Source organism: Lingula anatina, chromosome 9, assembly GCF_051362555.1.
Source record: "Lingula anatina isolate TDL-2025a chromosome 9, LinAna3.0, whole genome shotgun sequence".
Classification (NCBI taxonomy): Eukaryota; Metazoa; Brachiopoda; class Lingulata; order Lingulida; family Lingulidae; genus Lingula; species Lingula anatina.
The window spans coordinates 11,592,435-11,614,431 of NC_141775.1; the positions used below are offsets into that span (position 1 = coordinate 11,592,435).

The 21,997-nt window shown below is 37.0% G+C and overlaps 1 protein-coding gene across 1 annotated transcript; it reads right to left on the reverse strand.

The window, feature by feature from the left end:
- Positions 1-2,869: 2,869 nt before the first annotated feature.
- On the reverse strand, positions 2,870-21,381 carry LOC106173477 (MFS-type transporter SLC18B1). Its single transcript, XM_086996082.1, has 13 exons — positions 20,628-21,381; positions 19,813-19,908; positions 18,841-18,914; positions 18,281-18,428; positions 17,995-18,160; positions 17,444-17,577; positions 16,864-16,974; positions 16,159-16,265; positions 15,581-15,676; positions 15,070-15,144; positions 14,436-14,500; positions 13,762-13,830; positions 2,870-3,353 (listed from the first exon to the last, which is right to left on the reverse strand). The coding sequence occupies exons 1-13, from the start codon at positions 20,766-20,768 to the stop codon at positions 3,193-3,195; spliced, it is 1,443 nt and encodes a 480-aa protein (XP_086852208.1). The 5' UTR covers positions 20,769-21,381; the 3' UTR covers positions 2,870-3,192.
- Between the last annotated feature and the right edge of the window lie 616 nt (positions 21,382-21,997).

Below are 21,997 nucleotides of genomic sequence, written 5' to 3' on the forward strand. Positions count from 1 at the left end.
TTGGCAGTAAAACTTGTGATAGTTGTGACATTGAGTGATGTGGTATTGTGGTACTGTGGCAGTAAAAAGTGTGGTAAATGTGACATTGAGTGTTGTGGTATTTTGGAACTGTGGCCGTGAAACGTGTGGTGGTGGTTACATTGAGTGTTGTGTTATTGTTGTACTGTGGCAGTAAAACGTGCAGTAAATGTGATATTGAGTATTGTGTTATTGTCGAACTTGGTGGAAAGTGTGGAAGATCTGATTACAGCTTTGTGTAAGATATGCTTCATACCCGCTCCCCGTAGCTCTTGATAAATTTAAGAATGGATCGATAATATGGACAAGAGAGAGAGATTCCATATAAAAGGTGTACTCAACAAATGCAAGACATGGTTCTCGTTACATTTTAGCAATTTTCTTTCTAACTGCAAACACCTGTGTAATTGTTTTGTTCCAATGCAGTAACAGCTCAGATGGCAATGACCGTCTCTGGGCAGTCAGTTGGCAGCGCATAACGAATATGATTATTGTTTTAGTGGAAGTGTTAGCAATTAAATAACCTGTGAAGGATAACTTACGTAAAGATTAATTTTAGATGAGATTGCATTATTTAAGCTAGAAGAATTTATTAGGTTTATTTAGTATATTAAGTAGAACGTATCGTTTAGTTTTTTTTTATTTCTCTTGATGTTTCACTGTACTATTTTCTTTTTTTTTCTACTTTTCACCAGTTCAGTACAGTTTGGCTGAGATCAGTTCATTTTAATACAGCTCATTAAACAGTAAGAGTTCAGTTCTCTGGATGACTCGGCAGCATTTAATATCTAACGATGATTGTTCGTATTTCTTACTCGTTGTCCGCTACATTATGGAAATGTCACAATTAAAAACACTGATATTTAAATTGTTTGGTACCAATTAAAAGTCAAAACAATACCATTTGTGATTTACTTAAGTCGTTGGATATTTTATCATTGTATCTATCCCACCAAAATGGACGCGAATTGTTATGGACTGACAAGTTACTGATACACTGGAGAGTAGTACACAGTCTTATACTGAAGAAGGTCACGCTGTGACCGAATGCTTTGATTATGTTTTTTCATTTTGTGTAGAAATTATGATTAATATCAAAGGACTTCGCATATGAATTTTCTTCAGAAAGTATAAATTAATGTAATGGTGTTTGATTTTGAGATTTTTATGAGCAATAAAACATGACTGTATTAAATGTTGTTCAGTTTTATATTTGATGATATAATGTCGTATATACATAGCATTCTTCACGTGATAATCCAAACCAAAAAAAGCAGTGGACTCGAGATCTCATGATTTCAGTTTCATCCCTTCTATCTCAAGTACCGAATGACCCAGTCTTTTTTAAAACTTCCATGCACTTCTGTATGCTTTTATGACTAGTAACAACAGCTTGCTTGGCTACAATTATCACTGATCAGTCACTCGTAACGCGATATCAGATCATTTCTGTTAAGCCGAATAACAATGTCGCTGTCCAAAATTAAGTCGGCTTTGCGAGATAATGATACCCTAGCTATTACATTCCCTTTACTTGGGGTGCAGGTTGATTTTTGCCAAGATATTCACAGATTTGTCTCTGGCTTAATCATGATAACTTTTTAGTGTGTCCAGTGCGATTTTTTGCTAAAAATTTATTTCATTACTTTCAATTTTTGTAGGTTACCTGAAAAAGGCCACCAGAGTAGATGAGAAGACATCTAGTAGAGATAACAACTATGAAATGGTGTTATTAAAGATTAAGAGAAATCAGTCACCTTTTTCAATAACGATAATAAACAAGAAAAGCACTCAGTGTTCGGAAATTTCCGTCAAGGTAGCCTAAGTATTATTATAATCTTTTTTATAAATTAGGCACTATTTTATTTACTCAATTCTCATTATTAATTAATGAATTAATTAAACAATTAATTAATCACCAGCAAAACGGTGTCATTTCTGAGCTGTCTAGAAAATTTCATCAAATTCTTTCCATAACCATTGCAGAATGTTGCTAACAGAAAAAGAAATTCATCAAATTTTTTCCATAACCTTTGCTGAATGTTGCTAACAGAAAAAATGATCAAATTCTGTCCATAACCTCTCCAGAATGTTGCTACCAGAAAAACAAATTATTATTACTTTTTTTAATTTGATAATTATAATAATGGTGATAATAATTATAATATTAACAATCAAGTTCTTTAAAACCGTGCTGCCCGTACAAATCAGCCAGTGGCAGATTTGGGGGAAAGGGGTCAGGGGGTTTTTAACCTGCAACCCCCCCTTCGATTTCCGAAAAATAAAAAACACCAAAAGTCCCGTCTTGAAATAAGAATTTTGACTAGCTGTATCATAGTTCTAAACCAAATGGCACCGTTCGCCTTCTAAAATACCCCAAAAAAAATTCGAAGCCCTTCAGCGGGCCCGAACCCCACGTCAAGGAGGGAGGGTCGGCTTGGCATCCGCCCCCCCCCCCCCCCTTCAATTAATCCTGGATCCCCCCCCCCCCCCCCCCCCCCCCCCCCCCCCCCGCCTCTGTGTTGTGCACAATAATCAAATGTCTTATGTGAATTATTCATTATTGGGAGAAATAGTGTAGGTTACCCGATACAATAATTTTGACTCTTTTCGTTTGGCAAGTATTAAACGGAAATATATTCTTGATGCTAATTAAGGAAGGGACTACTCCTTCTATCGCAATTCCGTGATTAATTGTTCTAAAAGAATTACTCACGCTGAGCTGCTCCTTAGACAATTTTAGTGACTCAACGCAGATTGATTTGTTACTATCGAACCTACATTTATTTATTTATTTGTTTGTTTGTTTGTTTGTTATTTATCATCATCATCATCTTATTATTATTATTATTATTATTATTATTATTATTATTATTATTGCACCACTAACATTTCTCTTAATCTTTTTTCCATCTGTTTTCCACTCCAGACATACGTAATAATTAAACTAAGGGGTTTAAGCGCAATTTCGATTTCCTTTACCTTCGATGCCATTTCTTCTTGGAAATGTATTAAGATCGCAAGTATTCTTTTGTCACGAACCAATTATCTGTCATCATTACCAGACTGAAGAACCTATTTCAACAACTAAAGTTACATGTAATATCTTAAATGACAAAGCGGATATATGTGACAACATTTTTCTTTCGACTCAGCCACAAATATTTTGATCTGTTAACAGCGATCCTTGAGGCAGAGGGTTTGAAATTGAAGTATTGATAACGTATAGGTAAAAATCACCAAAACGATTGTTTTTAACTGTTTAACGGTAATATAAGGGAATACCTTGCACTCCGCCTGCCCTGTTTTGATTCTTCTTACTTGATCTTTTCGTCCTGCACAAGGAGACACAAGTATCCAAAAATTATGACAGGATCAATTTTTTATTGGTTTACTTCAATCAAGGATAATTCGGCACTAGATTTAATGAAATATCAAAATAAATAAATAAATAAATAAATAAATAAATAAAAATAAAATAAAATAAAATAAAATAAAAATAAAAAAGGAACACAAAAAAGTCAACCTAACTCAGAAGGAATTCATTCATTTTTGTCAATGCAGGCCCATTTCCCAATATAGGTGCACTACTAACTGAATTACCTCTCGGGAATGTAATTTTTTACAGTATTCAAGTCAACATCAAGTCAAGTTAAACTTAAGCCATTGTTTCTCTTGTGAAATTGTCCCCAGATGCTTTCTGTACTAAATAAAAGGGAATTTTATAATAATACATGCGATTTTAATATGCATGAAACTACAAATGGAATCATAAGAGTATCGTAAGAGTTGGATAATATGACACAGAAAGTCCATAAATCAAAGTTCTCTACTAGGAAATTAGGTGAGCACCTTGATTCAGTCTTTACCACTAAGCTAAAAGCAAAAACTATAAAGTGCTGGAGCGAGTTGTTTCTAACTAACCGTTCACAAAGGTTAATGATAAAAGACTAAGAACAAGGAGACGCGAGAAGTGGCAAATTGAACCGACGGGTTTGTAATTAATTATCTTATTGACTGGAGATTTGTATAATACCCCTGGAAAGCTTACGTGAGATAATGCACCCACGTGATCTAGGCCAGATCACTTTGAGCGCCAGATAAGATGTTCAAGGCATTTGACGCGAGAAGGTTGCAATGTATTATTGGCATACATATCGAGAAAGCATACTCGCATCTCCCTCTAAAACCGATTTAAGCTTCACATACCTGTAGCATATATATATATATATATATATATATATATATATATATATGAAATACAATATGAAGCGGATCTGAAGCTTTAAAATGGAAGTCGCGTTTTACCGGCAAGAGCTAATGTATGGTAACTAAAAGCAAACTTTTGGGAGTTGAAGGTATTTGGTGTTATGGACGCATGCATTCATATTCAATATTGGTCATTTTGTATGCCTGAGGAATTTCATTTTTATTTAAAAATTACTTTAGAGAAAATATGCTCAATAACATTCTTATAACTGTCACTGAAAACGACATTATGCCCCCATTCCTACATTTAACACTGAACGAAGGGAACTGCATCAATCCCTTTTCCAGATTAAAACGCCACGCTGACTTATCAACGGATGTGTGTCACAGTAAAGGACAGTCACAAGCTGATAGAGTGAAGTTGTCTCTCAAATGCTGTTATTTTCCAACTTAAAAGTTCACTGCGAAAATAAGACGGGTTTCGGAGAGTCATACGATTAATTCTTGACATTAGTTGAACCCAATGTTAATATGTTATAATGGCAATTCTAGTAGAAAATTGCTGCAAGGTCCTTTTTACAAGACAAACATCGAAAGATCTGGGAAATTATGTGAGGCATCATCGAATCAGTAGGCGTATGCTTGCATGGTTTATACGTGCAACACTTACACGGCGTCTTTTAATTAATATCAGTTGTCATTGAAAAGTTACGGATTAATTTCGCATCAACTACATAGGCCAAGTTAAATCGCGAGACGTTAATTGCCAGCTGCCTACACACACTGTATAAATGCATGCTCCAGTAAGACATGAATTCAGACTTCTCCAGCTTGCGAACGACTTTAATTTCCGACGCTTTCCTCTGCTCTGCAATCCTGTTAAACTTGTAAAAGCCATGAATACGACCGAGATGCCTGTCAATGGTACCTCATTTCTTGAAAAAGAGGAAAATGAAGAGGACATTCCTGACTTGGCCTTCATCAATCTGTTGTATTTCGCGGTAGGTGGCATTGGGATTTCTCTCGTTATTGTGGTTGGCCTTATTCTGAATTTTCTCTCGATGGCTGTATTTTCACGTTTCGAAAAACGGAGCTCGACTTCGTTCCTTTTGATATGCTTGGCAGTGGCCGATAACATCCATCTTTTAGCGACACTCTTAAACTTCAGCCTCCAAGCCATGTACCCTTATACTGGGTGGTTCAAAGAATACTTCTTTACCTTGATGAAACACTCCCGGCTTTTGTGGGGGTTAAAGTATTCCCTCTTCCTGATCCCACCCTGGCTAGTAGTGCTCATAACGTTCGATCGTTATCTTCACCTTTGTTCAGACAACGCCCTTAGGAGTGGACCAACCGCACCTATCAAGGTTTGGGCGTTTAGAGTTGGCTGCATTGTGATTTTTGCTTTTCTCAACAATGTACCACGATATTTCTTTGGTTCCTTGCCTGAACGTCCTTGTCCCCTAAACACAACATCCCCTGTGTTTTGTCTAGGCGCCCCATTACCGGTTTCAGAATACCACAAAGCGTATACTGCTTTTTCTTACGTTTTTGTGCATTTTTTGGTTCCTTTCATTATCGTCCTGGTTCTGAATGCTAAGATGGCTCTTTACATGAGGGTTCTTGCCAAGAATCCAACCATGATTGCCATGCACAAGTTGGGTGTTCATCGTACTTTGATCAAAATGACTTTGGTGATCGCCCTAACTACTTTGGCCGCCTCCTTAACAGTCTCTCTGTCTTGTCTCTTTGGACTCTTTGGCAACCAGCGTATTGGCGAAATGCGAGGCATGGTTTATGTATACCCAGTCATGGTTTTGTTCTGTACACTTAGCTCCTGTGTAAATTTCTTCATTTACGGCCTTTTCGGGGGAAAATTCAGAAGCACTTTGAAGTCGTTGTGTTGCCATCAAAAGCCAAACAAGAGAGGGCAAGCTGCTTGCGATATGGCAGAACGCAAAAGAAGTGCAGCGCCAGACGGGCCAAAGCCTGGAGTGCGAGCTATCAGCACCATAGGTGCTGCTTGAGCAGGAGTGACAGGCCTTCGATAACCAGGTAAATGAGCAATATAATACGTTTGTTTGCCTTTGGTATTTTTCATTCTAATAATAATAATAACAATAGTTATTATTATCATTATTGTAAGTAGTAGTAGTAGTAGTAGTAGTAGTAGTACAGAATAGGCTGCAGAACGCAGTGTAGCAAACAGTATAATTGCAATGCCTGTAGATTTGTCTAGTTTTTTGTATTGTTTTGGGAATGAAAGTAACTAAATAATTTAAGTCATTAACATCCAGGTATACATACTATACAAGCCAGGCTATTTGGCTATCCTGACTACATATCTGAGCATAACAGGCATGGCCATCATCTTTTTTTTTTTTTTTTTTTTTTGCTTTCTTTGGTATATGTACCCAGACAGCCTCAGTAATCTGGCCCACGTCTGGCCCAGATCTGGCAACGTCTGGCAATATCTGGGCCAGATTTTGCCAGACACTTGCCAGATCTGGGCCAAGTCTGGCAAAGTCTGGCATTTATGCCACATTTTGCCAGACACTTGCCAGATCTGGGCCAAGTCTGGCAAAATCTGGCATTTATGCCACATTTTGCCAGATGCTGCCCAGACTTGGGCCAGATATGGTACTTTCATTTTCAATTTTTATTTTCTATTTATTTATTTTTTATTGACCAGTGAGCTGAATGCATTGAACTGACGTCATTTGATAAATTTTGATTTAATTTATCTCTCTCTCTTTTCTTCAAAGTCCCCTCATAAGTGTGTTATTTGTTTTATTTGACTTGACATTTGAATGAATTCACTGTTCTAAAACTTTTTGAACTACTCGTTCCGCTGTTGTAAGATTCCGCTTTTTATGCTAAGCCGGTCAAGGACCCGGATGTAGCGTTTCTTAGAGTTATGGATATGAAAAAAGCACAAGCGTATCAAACTGATACAATTCGTTGAGTGATTTGATTCGTGATGCGATTTATTTCGAAGGCATCAACACTGGCGACGAGGATTAACACTAGTGCAAAACTGTGAGCCAACTTTCTTTGAAAAAAATGGAGGAAAAATGTGAAATTACGGAATTCGAACCGTACAGAAGTCCGGAGACATTAGGGTCACGCTCGACGCGATGGCTAGACAGTTTTAACCTCTTCGCTGACGGAAAAGATTGATCTTTTCAAAACCAACGGACGGCATGAATAATGAACAAAGATAGAAAATTAAAAATACATGACAGAGGAGACGCGCGCTTATGTTGTATTCAGCAGGGACAGGTGTACAATATATTTTCAGGACTCTCCCAAACACAGGTTAGAAACATGAATATACATAAGACAGTTAACGCTTTGAATGAAATTGGAACACCAGAAACTGTGAGTATGATGAAACCGAAGTCATTTGACAAGCCAAGCCAGTCTAAACATTACGAGTTTAGACATGAAAAACGAAGTAGAAACTCCCTGACTGAGAAAACATGGAACGTTGGATCACTTTGCAAAAGTCTGCAAAACTGAAACTATTATTCATGTAAATGACAGCTTTGAACATGATAATCCAGGAGTGCATATATACATTTGGTGTGGGAACCAATGCAATATACACAGAAGACATGGAGGAAATAGAGGAGTTGTTAATCTCAGTGTATTACCAGATTCAGGTGCATATTGTAATATCATTGATGAAAATACATGGAGAATGCTGAAATCCAAGAAAAATAAATGTGGCTCTTGTGGAGGACCAGAAAACAAACAGTATTATTCATGCACGTCTGAGAAACCTTTAAAAGTGAAGGGAACATTTGAATGTGACGTAAAGGAAGAGACCAGTAGTAGTGAAAGGACATGGGATTTGATATGAGTTGATAAGTTTTGAGAATTTTCAGTGTGGTTTAAGGAATAAAAGTTGGAGTTCATATGCTATTCTGCAAATGTTTGAAAGGACATTTTAAAGACTGAACTGTCAATAAACATGTTTTGAAAGGACCGTTTCTGTCCAAGAAAGGAAGGGATGTTGTGTTTTGACTTGACATTTGAATGAACTGTTGTTAACTTGGTAGAGTTACTTGTTCCATATTGTTGATTCCATTAATAATTATAAGCTTGTCAAGGAGCCAGATGTATCATTTCTTAGTGTTATGGATTTGAAAAAAGCGCAAACATTGCAAACTGGTTCAATTCATTGAGTGATTTGATTCATGATGTGATTTAATTCAAAAGCATTGATACTGGGGTTTGTTTTTGTGCACATGTAATTCTCTTTTAATTGTACATCTATATCTGTGCTGGAGTATACATATTTTTTTTTTTCAGAATTTACATGTATGTACAGTACTGTAGCCAGCATGCAAGTTGAATTACAGTTACTGCATGGTTATTTATAATTTTGTTATAACTCACCATCATCTAAAAGAACAATGTTTTTTCATTCATTATTCAAGATTTATTCATTACAAAACTATATTCATTAGTGATTATTATTATTAATGATATGTTTGAATTAGTTTAAAAATGACAATGTGTGCAAAAATATTTCCCCCTCAAACCCCTCCCCCATGTACATGCATAATTAATTACAATTTTTGTAATTTGTGTTAATTCAGATTCGATGAGCAGCTTTGTGTTGAAAAAAAAATTGTTATAACTGTTTTCTTTACATGTATGTAAGTGACATTTCCTCCTGTAAAGTGTCTGTATATTTACCTTTTTGCAGTGTAGTTTTTTTTTTCAAATATACATTGTTTTGTACAAAAAGACAAGGAGTGACCCTTAATTTGTTACATGTTAGTTGCCAGCAAGGTTATATAATGTGTAATAATTTTGTTTGGGGTTTTAGCACAGAATAAATACTTGAATCTTGAATCTTGTATGTCTTTTTTATAGTAATCTTATTGAATAATTAAAAATAATTAAAAAAAAGAAAAAAAAAACATTCTGGGCCATATGTGGTCCATGTCTGGCCCTAATCTGGCCCATTTGCATATGATCTGGCCCACATCTGGCCCACATCTGGCATGCCATACATTTGCCAGATATTGCCAGATCTGGGCCGACATCTGGCCATATGAGCAAATGTGGACTGGGCCAGATGTGGCAATGTCTGGGCCAGATCTGGCCCAAACATTGCCACATCTGGCCCACATGTGGCAAGCCATACGTGGGCCATACCTTTTGCCAGACATTGCCAGACGTTGCCAGATCTGGGCCAGACGTGGGCCAGATCACTGAGGCTGTCTGGGTATGTACTCCTTCAGTAGTGTTTTATTCAAAGATCTAGAGTATATTCTTTTTTTTTACAAAAAATCCCAATATTCTGGATGAGGTTTTTTAAAGTCAGCCTGATAACATGTTTTTCTTTTTGTGTATTTTGTGGACATTGGCCTCTAAAGTGCAAAATAATTGCCTTATATTTAAAAGGCAGGTTCCTTTAAAAAGTAAGCATGATCGGGATATTGTTATTTGTTTGGTTTCTTGCATATATTTTTGGCGACATTGGACTAATAGTAAAAACCACCAAGCCGTATTTTTTTATTGAATTGGGGTTGTTATGTCTTAAAATCCAACCAAAATAACATTTGATCTTTTCATTGGTTACTGGAAGTTATTTCTTGCAATAATATGACGTGTTACTATGTTAGTGTCTCTTATTAGCCATGCACATCTCAATTACCTGTCACATTTGTCATAACATGTTTTAAAAATACTCTTATTATTTATTATAATGCACATCTTTTATAACAGTACGTGTACGTGTTTGATGAATTATCATACCCCGTATTTAACATCTGTGAAATATGTAAGGCAAGCAAACACAATCACGCATTTGGGCAGAATGGCACAAGAGATTGTGAAGTGTACAAGCGGCAAAACCAAACTAAATGTTCTGAAAGACTCTTAACAAGAAGGAAAAAGTAATCTATAAGATGGGAAATCGTAAGTGCATATAGGTAAATTTCTAAATGAATGTAAGACCTTATATTGGATTTTAGTTGAAAGCACAAGTAGAAAAAGAAAGGTACATGTATAGGGGGGATCGCAGTAACACATTTTTTCAAAACTTTTTAATCACGTGGTGCTCGGTCAAAACTCGGACAAAATTCAAAATTTTCACCATATTACTTTACTAGAGGTCATTGATTCTGATTCATTGATTTTTTTTATATCAGCATTTGTACCAACTTTGGTATCTAGTTCTCAGCGGTATTGAATATGTTATATCTCTGTGAATTAAGGAAAAGTTTACTAAACGCATATTGAAAATTGAAAAGAAACGTATATTGTATAATTGCAGACCTTGACTGCAGTTTGCCAAGTACGGTGTGGAAGACTTTGACATTACCGATGCTGGCAGAGTTTTTCTTCTGCGTTAAATGAATAGCGAGCACTGCTAGAAGGCAGACCTCCGCCAAGGCAGAATGCACATGCACATATTTACGAAGAAAATGAATTATTTTAAGATATCAGGAGAGACGGATCCGCTTGAACTGGATTTCCCTCCTGAATAACTGTTTATCCTGAAAATTTCTACATAATTGGTGAAAAAGTGCTACATTATTTGTCCACAAATTTACAAGTGACTATGAAATTATAATAACGTCCGCCGGCCACAGTGAAAATTTACTGACATTGGTGGATAGTTCATGCATAACTGACACAATACAAATATACTATTTATAAATCGTTAAAAACTCAACAACCTGGAGGTATCTTGGAACATCAAACGTGAAGCCATAAAAGGAAGAGTCATCTTCGTTTGATAAGAAACAAGGCGATATCACACGCTGAACTAATAGTATTAGCAGACTTTGTCAAATTTGAAACAATGCCTTGGCGTTGATTCACCATAAATGGATGGACAGAATGCCGTTTATTATATCCCAGTTACTCTGCTTCTCTTAATTCAACAGTGACTGAATTCAAAACTCACTGTACATAATACAAAGTTTTCCAAGCCGCCCTTCTCAAACCACGGACGAGAGAATGATGCTTGTGCCGCAGCTTTGGATAAGTTTCAACCACTGCAGGCACTATGTATGCGACTTCTGTAACTAGAGGGTGCGACATTTACGTCTATGAGAAAACAGAGCTACGCCGTCTGAACGTAAAGCTTCGAGATCTTCTCAGCCAGATCCATCTGATTATTATAGAAATTTGTTGTATAATGATTAATATTCCTTAATCCCAGGTTTTATTAATTTAGTTTATCAAACTAATTGTAGTTTGTTTTATATGGTATGAAATTGCTTAAATCAAAATATGCTCTAATATTTTTAAGGGCAAGTATTTAATGGAAAAGATGTATATATATTTGGAGACATAATTTCTTTCTGTCATACGTGTAACTTGTAATGTAAAGTTGAATATACGCCGGTAGATACTTAAACGATTTTGCTCAGCCATCTACAGATCACCTATGGAAGAGAGTATAGATATAGCACAAATCGTCTACAGCATGCGACAGAGTCATTAAACGAGGAGTTGTCGACGCAATTACACTCTTGGTTGTAGCACACAGTGGGAGTCAATTAAGCCCCCTTTACACTGGACGGCGTCCTTTCTGCGTCCAGCAGTACGGCCCCATTTGAGAGTTTAAAAATTATAATATTTTACGTGCCGACAACTGGCCGATCATTGAGCATTCATTCTGATACAAAATTAATGCTCGTGCCTCCTTATTAAGACCACAGCGATGCCAAATTTCATGGTCGCAGAGAGGACGCAGAGAGGACGCAGAAAGGACGCCGTCCAGTGTAAAGGGGGTATTACTCGTACATGAGTATCAGTGCTCTTCAACAAATGTCAACTGAGTGAAGGCGTCAATTATGAGCAATTATTAATAATTAGCCAGAGAAATATCTGTGAATATCTAGCGAAAAAGCGATCTGTGCCTCTTGTAGATAGTAATTTGTAACCGACTTTTACTACGGTTTGATCATCGAATGGCAGGATAATTGTACACCTGCATTTTGCTTTTATTGCAATATTGCAATATATTTGAATGCAACGCAATGCAGCCCAGCGCACGCCTTTGGTAGTACTTTAGCCAAGTACACCCTAGCGTTCGTAGCTGCGGCATCGTAACAAATACATTGGGACTCTTTGTTGGGTCATATATCGCTGAGGAAATTTGTGTACCTAATGGCGTTTATTTGTTGTTTTGTCATTTTTTTTATACATGACCTTCTCTTAGCTAACGCTTAATATGTTCATTACTTATCGTGTACCGAATGACCACCATGTTATAGAATTTTTTACAGCTTAAGTCGACTTTGTTATTAATCTATTTGGGCACTGTTGACTTGTATTGCACTATATCTGATATGGCATCCTGCGCTGAAAAATAAATTAAATGCACTGAATTGAACTGTACGTTTTAATCTGAAGCACAGCGTTGGAGTAGTTTGCCAGAAACACAGTTTACGACGAGGGCATAACGGATGATGTGAGGTCATCCCGTTAATGAAAAAAGAAAAATTGTTGCCTGTTTATAAAATAGCAGCCTAAACGTTTAAATTCTTTTTTTTTTGTGATGGGTATACGAGAAGGGGGGGGGGGCGGTTACAGGATGGTCCAAAGAGATGTTTCCATTTTTGATACAGTGGCATTGTTTACTGAAAGGAAAATTAAATGATGTTTTCTTACAGACATGTCTCGCAAACAGGCCTGTTTTGTGTGGAGTAAGTTTTTCCCCACAAATACCATAATTTTGCGAGCTTGCATCGAGCACAAATGAGTCATTAAAAACTAGCTGCGCTAAAAACTTGATATCGATGTTTTATTAAATTTTCATCAAAAACTTAATTGCGTGCAATCACGATATTATTATCAAACTCGCGTTTTTTTCTTTGCGTTACTTCTGTTATTAGTTCTAGATTCTAGTGTTACAGTGTAGTTTTAGTTCTAGATCCTATAATTAAGATAGTGTCATCAGTACACAGACATGTCTTAACATCTAATCTGCCTATCTGTATCCCCGTTATCTTCTTTTCTCCAAGTATAATCAATATATCGACACCCTCGATGAAAGAATGACGAGCAGATGCCATAATGAGTCAGGGAAATTTCAACTCGTTGTTCAAACACTGAATATTTTTTCCAGTCTAAAGAATTCCAAAACTTGATCTATAAACCATTGATGACGAGTGATATGCTTTTGATGATGAATGACAATCCCTTTCTATCATCTACAAAAATTTCATGACATTTTACAGTTGTCTTATATTTCATCTGTTTATCATACACTGATAATTCCCTGCTGATTATCATGAATTATATCGGGATTATTGTTTTCAATCTACTTTTCAATCTACTTGCAAAACACTTTGAAATTATTTTGTTAGAGGTATTCGCTATTAAAATAGGAAGCTAGTTTTTTTATTATTTCCTCATATATAACCCCCAATCTACCGTAAAGAACAAAGACAGGTGACTTTTTTGTCATTTATTATCATTTCCTGACTGGATGAAATGTTTTTCTGTTCCATAATGTGGCATATTTTTCAAAATTAGCATTTCCCTGAAAGAGCTCACCTCCGAGTATCCCGATTTTCTTCCACATACAGCAAGGGCGATTGTAAGGTACATCAACAGGACGCTCACCTAAAATACAAACGGATATGCTTAAACAAAATACGCTCTCACACGGCAGTTGCGGATTTAGGGGGAGGGGTAACAGGTGGGTCCTGAACCCCCCTTCAATTTCTGAAAAAAAAAAATCATACCAATGGTTCCCTCTTGAAATTAGAATTTTGACTAGCTGAATCATAGTTCTAATTAGACCGTACCAGATGGCACCGTTCGTTTAAATACTAATGCTTTTCGGGCTCCCTTCAGCATCCGCGACCCCCCCCCCCCCCACCTTTTAAATAATCCTGGTTCCGCCCCGGCACGATGTTGACAAACTGTCTAAATTCGTACTGGAATTGCGGTTATTGTCCGAACAGAGGCAACTATCTCCCGGATAATTACGAAAAACTTACTTCTGGTATTGTAATTTAAAGACCTACTGTGAGTTTGCAACAAATGTTAATCGGTCAAAAGTTAGCCACGTTGCCAACAGATACAATGTCAGATAGTGACATTTATAAATCAAGTAAGGGGGGGGGGGCAGAAAATGTTACGTGCTAAAATGAATTAACTGGCTTTAAGAAAACTTCCCATCCTAACTGTACTTACATCCCCCAGACAAAGACCCGTAAGCACACCTGATAATGTGCTGAAAGGATAGTTGTCCAAGACACTTCCTCCGAAGATAGGACCAGTGAAGTCCCTGAAAACAACCATGGCAAAGTTCAAAATGCTGTTTTTATCTGCAATATGAATTTGAATGACATGGTCATTTTTAAATCAAAATGTGCGTGTGATATCAAGAAACAGGAGGTTTAGCGTGCTTTTGTGGACAAGGACGCCTTGTCTGCACAGAGGCATGTTAACTGCTAGGTTGAAAGTGAATTTGTTTGTTTGTTTGTTTGTTTGTCTGAGAGATAGGGGACTAGGATATTGCCATTCTGAAACGCCACATTCTTTATTCAACACACCGGCACCCAAAAAAAGCGTGGGAAATGAAAGATTCCGAGACTAACAACAAATGAAAAGTAACCAGGCCTTCGTATCGCTTTCCCCTCACCTTCGGAGGATACGGATGCATCTCCATATAACCAAATTACAAAGATGCCATTAATATCTATTATTCTCTTTCTTAACTGGAGTTTTGCTAAATGTACCTTAGGAAACGCATTTGCAAATAATAATAATAATGATAATAACAAAATAAAATAAAATGATAATAATAATAATAATAAATTCATGTTTCTAGAATGAAATTAAGAAGATACTTGCCCTATTCCCCCAGACGCTTCAAAAGTGGCTGACAGACTCCCGTACGTGGTCATATCATCTGGTAAGCCCGAGGCACTGCAATAAAAAACGACCAATCTCACTCATTACAATAACATTTATGTCTTCTTTGATCTAAACCGACTAAAATAATATGATATAACAATTAAAAGAATAGGACAGACTCAAATATGACGTTCGAAATTTGGCCGATGACGGCCGCACTTATCGAAGGGCCATCTGGTAACAGAAGTCAAGTAATTTAGTTATAAACATTGTACGATGTTAGGTAATTATTTTTTATGCCTGAAAAATCTACAGTTAATGTATTATTTCCAAACAAATAGTGCACATATTTCAGTTTGTGGGGGTACAAAGAGCCAAGCCATTATAGATCTCCACCAGAACAGTGGAACACGATACGTCGCAACTAACGCAATAACATGCAGTTTAAGTCGTGTTTTTATTGCACAATTGGCCATTCTTTAGTCAGTTTTTAAAAGCAGAAACTCACGTTGCATCTAATAAACGGTCTGCCATTACTGCTACGTTGGTACACGCCGAGCCTATCCCAAGAGTGCAACTTCCTAGGTATATACTCCACGACGCCCTAAAATATAGACCAAGGCGTCCAAGCAAATTATAGTTATAATCTTTAGTTGTAATCTATATAATAGTTTCACTCTAAATTGGAAAAAAAAGCACAAAACATTTTGCCAACTAGGCATGCTACTAAATCAATGTTCAATTTTTTAATATTCGAAACTACTATGGTAAAATGTTACTGCAATACCACCGACAACGTTTTATTTTGTTTCACTTGTGGAAAACATTACCACAGATGAATGATTATCAACATGTGTCTTATAATTTACCTATCAAAGGTCACGATCTCAAATCTATACATAGAATGGATTTACAGTGGGCCATACACTCTTTTTAGCTTCGGAAGAGTTGCCTTTACCATCATCCCGGCCTATTTCCCCGCCCCAACCCCAACAGAAAAAAAAGCAAAACTACTGTAGACAGATCCAGGCATTTTTTATCTTGTCCTCCATTATACTACCAAAATGACTTTCTCCCCTCACTTACCCCTCACCATTAGGGTACAGACTCGTAACTGGAATCCAGGGTCCCACTAGAGTATAACCTAATGTGGAGACAAATAGTCCAACAATAACCTGCACTTTATTGCGGTTCTGGAATTGAAAAAAATTACGTGACATAAAATGGCGCCATTTTTTTGGTATAGAAAACCCTTACGCTAATCAACTCTAGCTTCGGATATTTCTACTAATAATCTGCTTACCTTAGCAGTAACGAAATCCCTTTCCTAAAGATAACCGATAGAAATCAGCTAGGATTTCAACCTCTCTCTCTATCTTGCTTCACAGTTATGGCGTCGTCCTTTGTTCTTCACGCTCCTAGCTGTAACCTACTCCTTACAGCTATCGAGTTACTCGCAAACTGACACTCAGCTTCGACTCGGAATCGAGACCAAGACAAGCCACCGATGCCGGATCACTACACTTTAGTAGGCATCACACGCGTTACATATCATTGATAACATATTATTTACATTTTGATGAGTTAAAAGGGGCACAATTATACACACGGCATGGTCTGTAGATGTGTTAATTTGCCTTAAGACACGCCCGCTACGTTCTGTTACGTTCTCCCATACGTATAGAACAATGTACTTTGAGAATAGCAGGTTCATAGAGTAACCACTGGCGGCCTTAGAAGTTATTATCCCTAAAGTAAATCAGCTTCTATAAAATCAAACTCAATACTTACCAATTTATTGGATACTAGTCCAAATAGGGGCACGGTGAATGTGTATGTTAAGCCTATCAGAGAAAACGCAAGACCGATCATCACGTGGTTGCCCTCTAAGCTGCTGTCCACCTGGAAATAAACAGGAAATTACATCCATATCATCTATATTGATATGATACAGTTTACTTAAGTTTTGTTCCAACTGCTTGTAACAGACACCTGATGAATGGGCTCGTGCCCTAATTATAAAATTGTCACAAGACCTAACTATACGTAGGCCTAAAGGTCAAATGACGTCAGCCACCAATGACGTCATCATTTGCTCAGAGATCAATAGAAACTGTTACAAAATATTTCAATTATACATCCATTTATTCCTATTAAAACGTGTCTCAATTATTTGCTTCCATAAACTGCCTGCTTTTTATAAATGTAAAGGAGCGTTATCCAATGAGTTTCAACATCTTTGACAAATCCATTTGCTCAAACACGGTTAAGCATTTCGCTTGTGCATTTCAATTGTATCAATTATAAAATACATTCCGATAAAAACAAGCTGACAAGTATTATAATTTAGGTGTTAGATCTACCAGCTTACGTTTTCCAAGTGGCGCCCAAGTGTAGGGGATAAGGACCCGATTCCGAAATACATTATAAACACCGCCATGTATTCTAATACAGCGACAGGCTTCTTCAATATCTGCAGCACCTGACCGTGTTGCGAAGATTTTTCTAAAATAAATGCAAGAAAAAAATATATGAAATTCCGGAGTACACATTAAAGAATCAGCAAAGCAATACGTTTAATTTCAGCGGTCAATACTACGCGTCCACTGACTTGAAATGCAATCAGTTATTCTCTGAATGAAGGAACACTATGAAAACATGCAGAGGTTGTAATATATCATTATAAGATATTGTGTTAACTTTCTCTCTGCCTTCTATACTACATTAAACAGAAGTTATAAAAAAAAGCTACCTGAGGTACAACCCCTTTCTTCAAAATGGTATTCTTGATATTGTTTTTATGTGGCGTCTAAAAAAATTAATCCTGAGAAGATTGTACATAAAATTGCAGGCTAAAACATTTAGTAGATGAAGATATAAAAGGGTACGCTTTGGTTATGGAATGAATTAAACGGGCTTTACCGTCCTTGTCGTCGTCGGGCAATGTGAAAAATGCCCAGACACCTAAAATAACAGCAGCAGGACCAAATACAAAAAAGGGCCACCCGAAGCCGCCCAGCTGATAGAGGCCGCCACCTGCCAAAGGGCCGAAGACAATCCCAAGCCCAAATGACATTTCTAAGAAACCCTAAAAATGAAAAAAACGAAACATTTTGATATGAGACCTTAATCAAATAACCGAAAAGCTTTGAACGTAAAAATACTTTTCAACACAATATGACGCCTCCGTTTTTATTGTTGTACTTACGTAAGCCGTGGCCGTCTCTTTCCTAAACTCTCTGGTTATTATAGCGTAGTTTGCTGTTATTGTCATAGCTGCTCCGACTGATTCCATCACACGAACCGCTATTCCGAGCCCAAGAAACCATTGGCCAGACTTTATTTCTCCTAGAAATCTTTAAAAAGGGATATATTTAGGAGTTAGCTCTATAATTCCACATGTTGTCGGAGGAATTAAACAATATTTAGTCGAAAACTAACCCCATGACATGAATTGTTAAAAAAAAATAGAAAAAATAAATCCATGCCAGAGAATGTCTTTATAATAATTGCACTAGTTGGCGACTTCATCACGGTTGATTTGCATTTTGCTGAAAATCATGTCTCAAATAAAAAAGAAACCACGAGACATGTAAAAAGAAAGTATATGAAAATGGCACGTTTTTCACAATTTCCAAATTCCACAAACAGTCTCTTTAGTCTTTGGAACTAAAATGACTTCAATGGCCATTAAAACTGTACTTACCCAAACAGAAAAGCCATTAAACTGTACTTACCCAAACAGAAAAGCCATTAAACTGTACTTACCCAAACAGAAAAGAGCTGGTTCCAAGCACTACCAGGCCGACCCAGTAACACCACCTGGCTCCTATCAGAGATAACTGAAATTAAAATAGGTTTAAATCTTCTGTGTTTGTATTTTTCTTGAACAAACCACAGGCCGTATTTTGCATGTTGTTGCTATCCATGTTCAGAAGTCAAGTTCACTCTATAAACTCGTTTGACTCCCTAGCTAATGGATCCACCAGAGACTTTATGGGTAGACTTACTTCCCTTAGTTTTTAAGGGAAGTAAACGATTTTACGTTGCTTTTCTCCTTTTCTGTTTAAAACAAAGTCTTAATCTCCTGTTTATGCAGACACCTTTTATTGTGTTTTATATACAACAACGTTTTTGTAGAGTACTTTATTCCCGATGTTGTCAATTTTAAACATTTTATTGACTTAATAAATATATATCTTTATCTTTTTTATCTTTAAACTATATAAATGTACGACATGTTGTTATGAAAAAGATGTTTTACACAACTGGACGCAAAAAAAATTGCCATATTAGAAAAACAATTAACCGTACGCGTCCTTAGGTGTGAGCTCTAACCGGGCGTATGTGTATTTTACATTTTTAAAAAATTTCTCATCCTCAAGTCCTTGGGTAACATTTTGGGGAGAAGCATCTTTTTCTCAATAAACCAGGCATTGAATGCACGCGCTTGTGTTGCGCATTGGTTGAGCGTGAAGTAGCTACAATTAAAACTGTTGGTAGGATACGTTGACTTAGACCCCATTTCCAGAGATTAGATCGATCTACTTTAGATCGACCTAACTCCCTGGGGGTTCACGCAAAATAGCTGTCAGCCGGGCGGACATGAAAGTTAATTATCCTCCTACAGCTTGTAGTAGGCGGGACGGACATTTAAGCCGGATTATCTGACAGTAATCTAGTGAGACTCCCCGCGGGGATAGATCGATCTAAAAGCTCTGGGAATACAGCCTTACATACCCGAGTCCCTATGAAAAGAGTACAGCTGATTTTGGCGACTTCATAGCACCCGAATATGGCCCCCGCAGAAGTTAACGAAAGACCCTTTGCTACAGCCTGGAAAAGAAGGCGGTTTCGAGGTGCAATATTGCATCATGCATGCATTAACCGGTTTTATAATTTTAAATTTATATAATCAAATGTATTATAACACGCGGAAGAAATATTTGCTCTGCCAAATGTAGTCCCCATTTAGCTATCTTCCAAATGTTATAGGTATTATTTATCATATATAGCCGAACAATATGGCGAGAACAGCATGTATTTAATCTATATGCAAAACATTTTTATAGCTCTAGAAAATGTCTGGGTGTTTTATATGTGGAATAAATAAATAAGGTGACACGTGAGAGTCCGAATATCGCCGCTTAATCCAATATGACTCAATAAATATTTTCATATTATATAGGTTAAATAACATTTAATGTTCAGTGTATAATTTCCATAAAATATAGGTTAGATAACAGGTGTTTTATACGAGTATCCATGTCACCCTAGAGAAATTTCTATACCCAAGGGAGAAAAAAGTATGTTGATTGCTTATTTCCTAATTTGTTAATTCTTAAATAGCATCCTATTGTTCTGAATAGCGAAAAAACGGTGCAAATAGTTCTTATTATAAGAACCACCATTTATAAGTACCCAGATGAACGTTAAATCATTTTCTCTTCCAAGCACCAAGGAATTGTAACGAAATATTGAAATAGTTGAAGATGGGGACTGAGCAGACGGCGTGAGAGAGCGAGAGAATGACACCGAAAAGTGTTCAACCTTACCTCGTCTCTCAGGAATGGCTGGAGCACGGAATAACAGCCGAATAAAATGATGTTGGTGAGACAACCGTTCATCAACGTGACTTTCTGCAGGGTACTCCAACGTTTACTATCTTCTCCATTTTCTTTACAATCAGATCCCATATTTGTGAAATAATTTAGTGAAACCGAGTAAATGCAGTAAAAACGTGTAGCGTTTAGTTTTTGTAGTTCTAGTGGGTCCACGGCGTTGAAGTACTTTTTCGTCTCCACGCAGTGAATGTGAACAAAACTGAAAAGATGCACGTGATTTGCACACAAAACAGTATTCTACGCCAGCTGATTATGCTAGAAGGTTATTACTATAAATAAGGTTAGCAGTACCAGTATTTGCCGTCTGTATAGGGCTTCCCTTGATGACTTGGAGAATCAATGGAGACAATAACAAATAAATAATGAAATTAACTCAATAAAATTACAAAAACCGATTTCAAACCATTGACTGAAGATAGTTTGCGCTGAGGGTCACTGGCTGATGACGGCTGAGATCGAAGCATGCAGTTCCTTACGGTGATCACTTGTCTCCTCACAGCAACCGTGTAAAAATAACGGCGATTGTGCATGCAGATGTCTTAGGACAGTAAATTCAGAAACTTGGTTCATTTTTGGTTAAATGTTGCAGCCAAGTTCCTTTATATCATGAAATGTTTTCTGCCATGCATGTACACGTAATCTGTAATGGAAAGTTGAATATACGCCAGCTGACACGTCAACGTGTTTGTACAGCCAGGCACAGAGCACCTCTGGGAGATAGTATAGATAATAGCACAAATCGTCCACTGCATGCATCATGAGAGCCATTAATTAAGGTGAAGTCGACATAATTACATGTAGCACACAGTGGGAGTCAATTACTCGTACATAAGTATCGTTACTCTTCAACAAATGTCATCAGCCGAGTGATGGCGTCAATTATGAGCAAAAAATTAATAATTAGCCAGATAAATATCTGTGGATAGTAGGTTGTAACCGACTTATCCTACGGCTGGCGCATCAAACGATAGGTTTATTGTACCCATTTATTTCGCTTTTATTGCAATATTGCAATATATTAGAATGCAACGGAATGCAACCCAGCGCACGCCTTTGATAGTACTTTGGCCAAGTACACCCTATCGTTCGAAGCTGCGGCATCATAACAAATACATTGGCACTCTCTTGTTGGGTTTTAGATCGCTGAGGATATTTGGGTACTTAATGGCGTTTATTTGTTCAGTTATTGTCATTTTGGTTCTGTTTTTTTTTTTTTTCACCAAATGTATAAAACCATGATGACGAATGCTATCCTTTTGATGATGAATGATAATCCTTTTCTATCATCTACAAATAGTTCA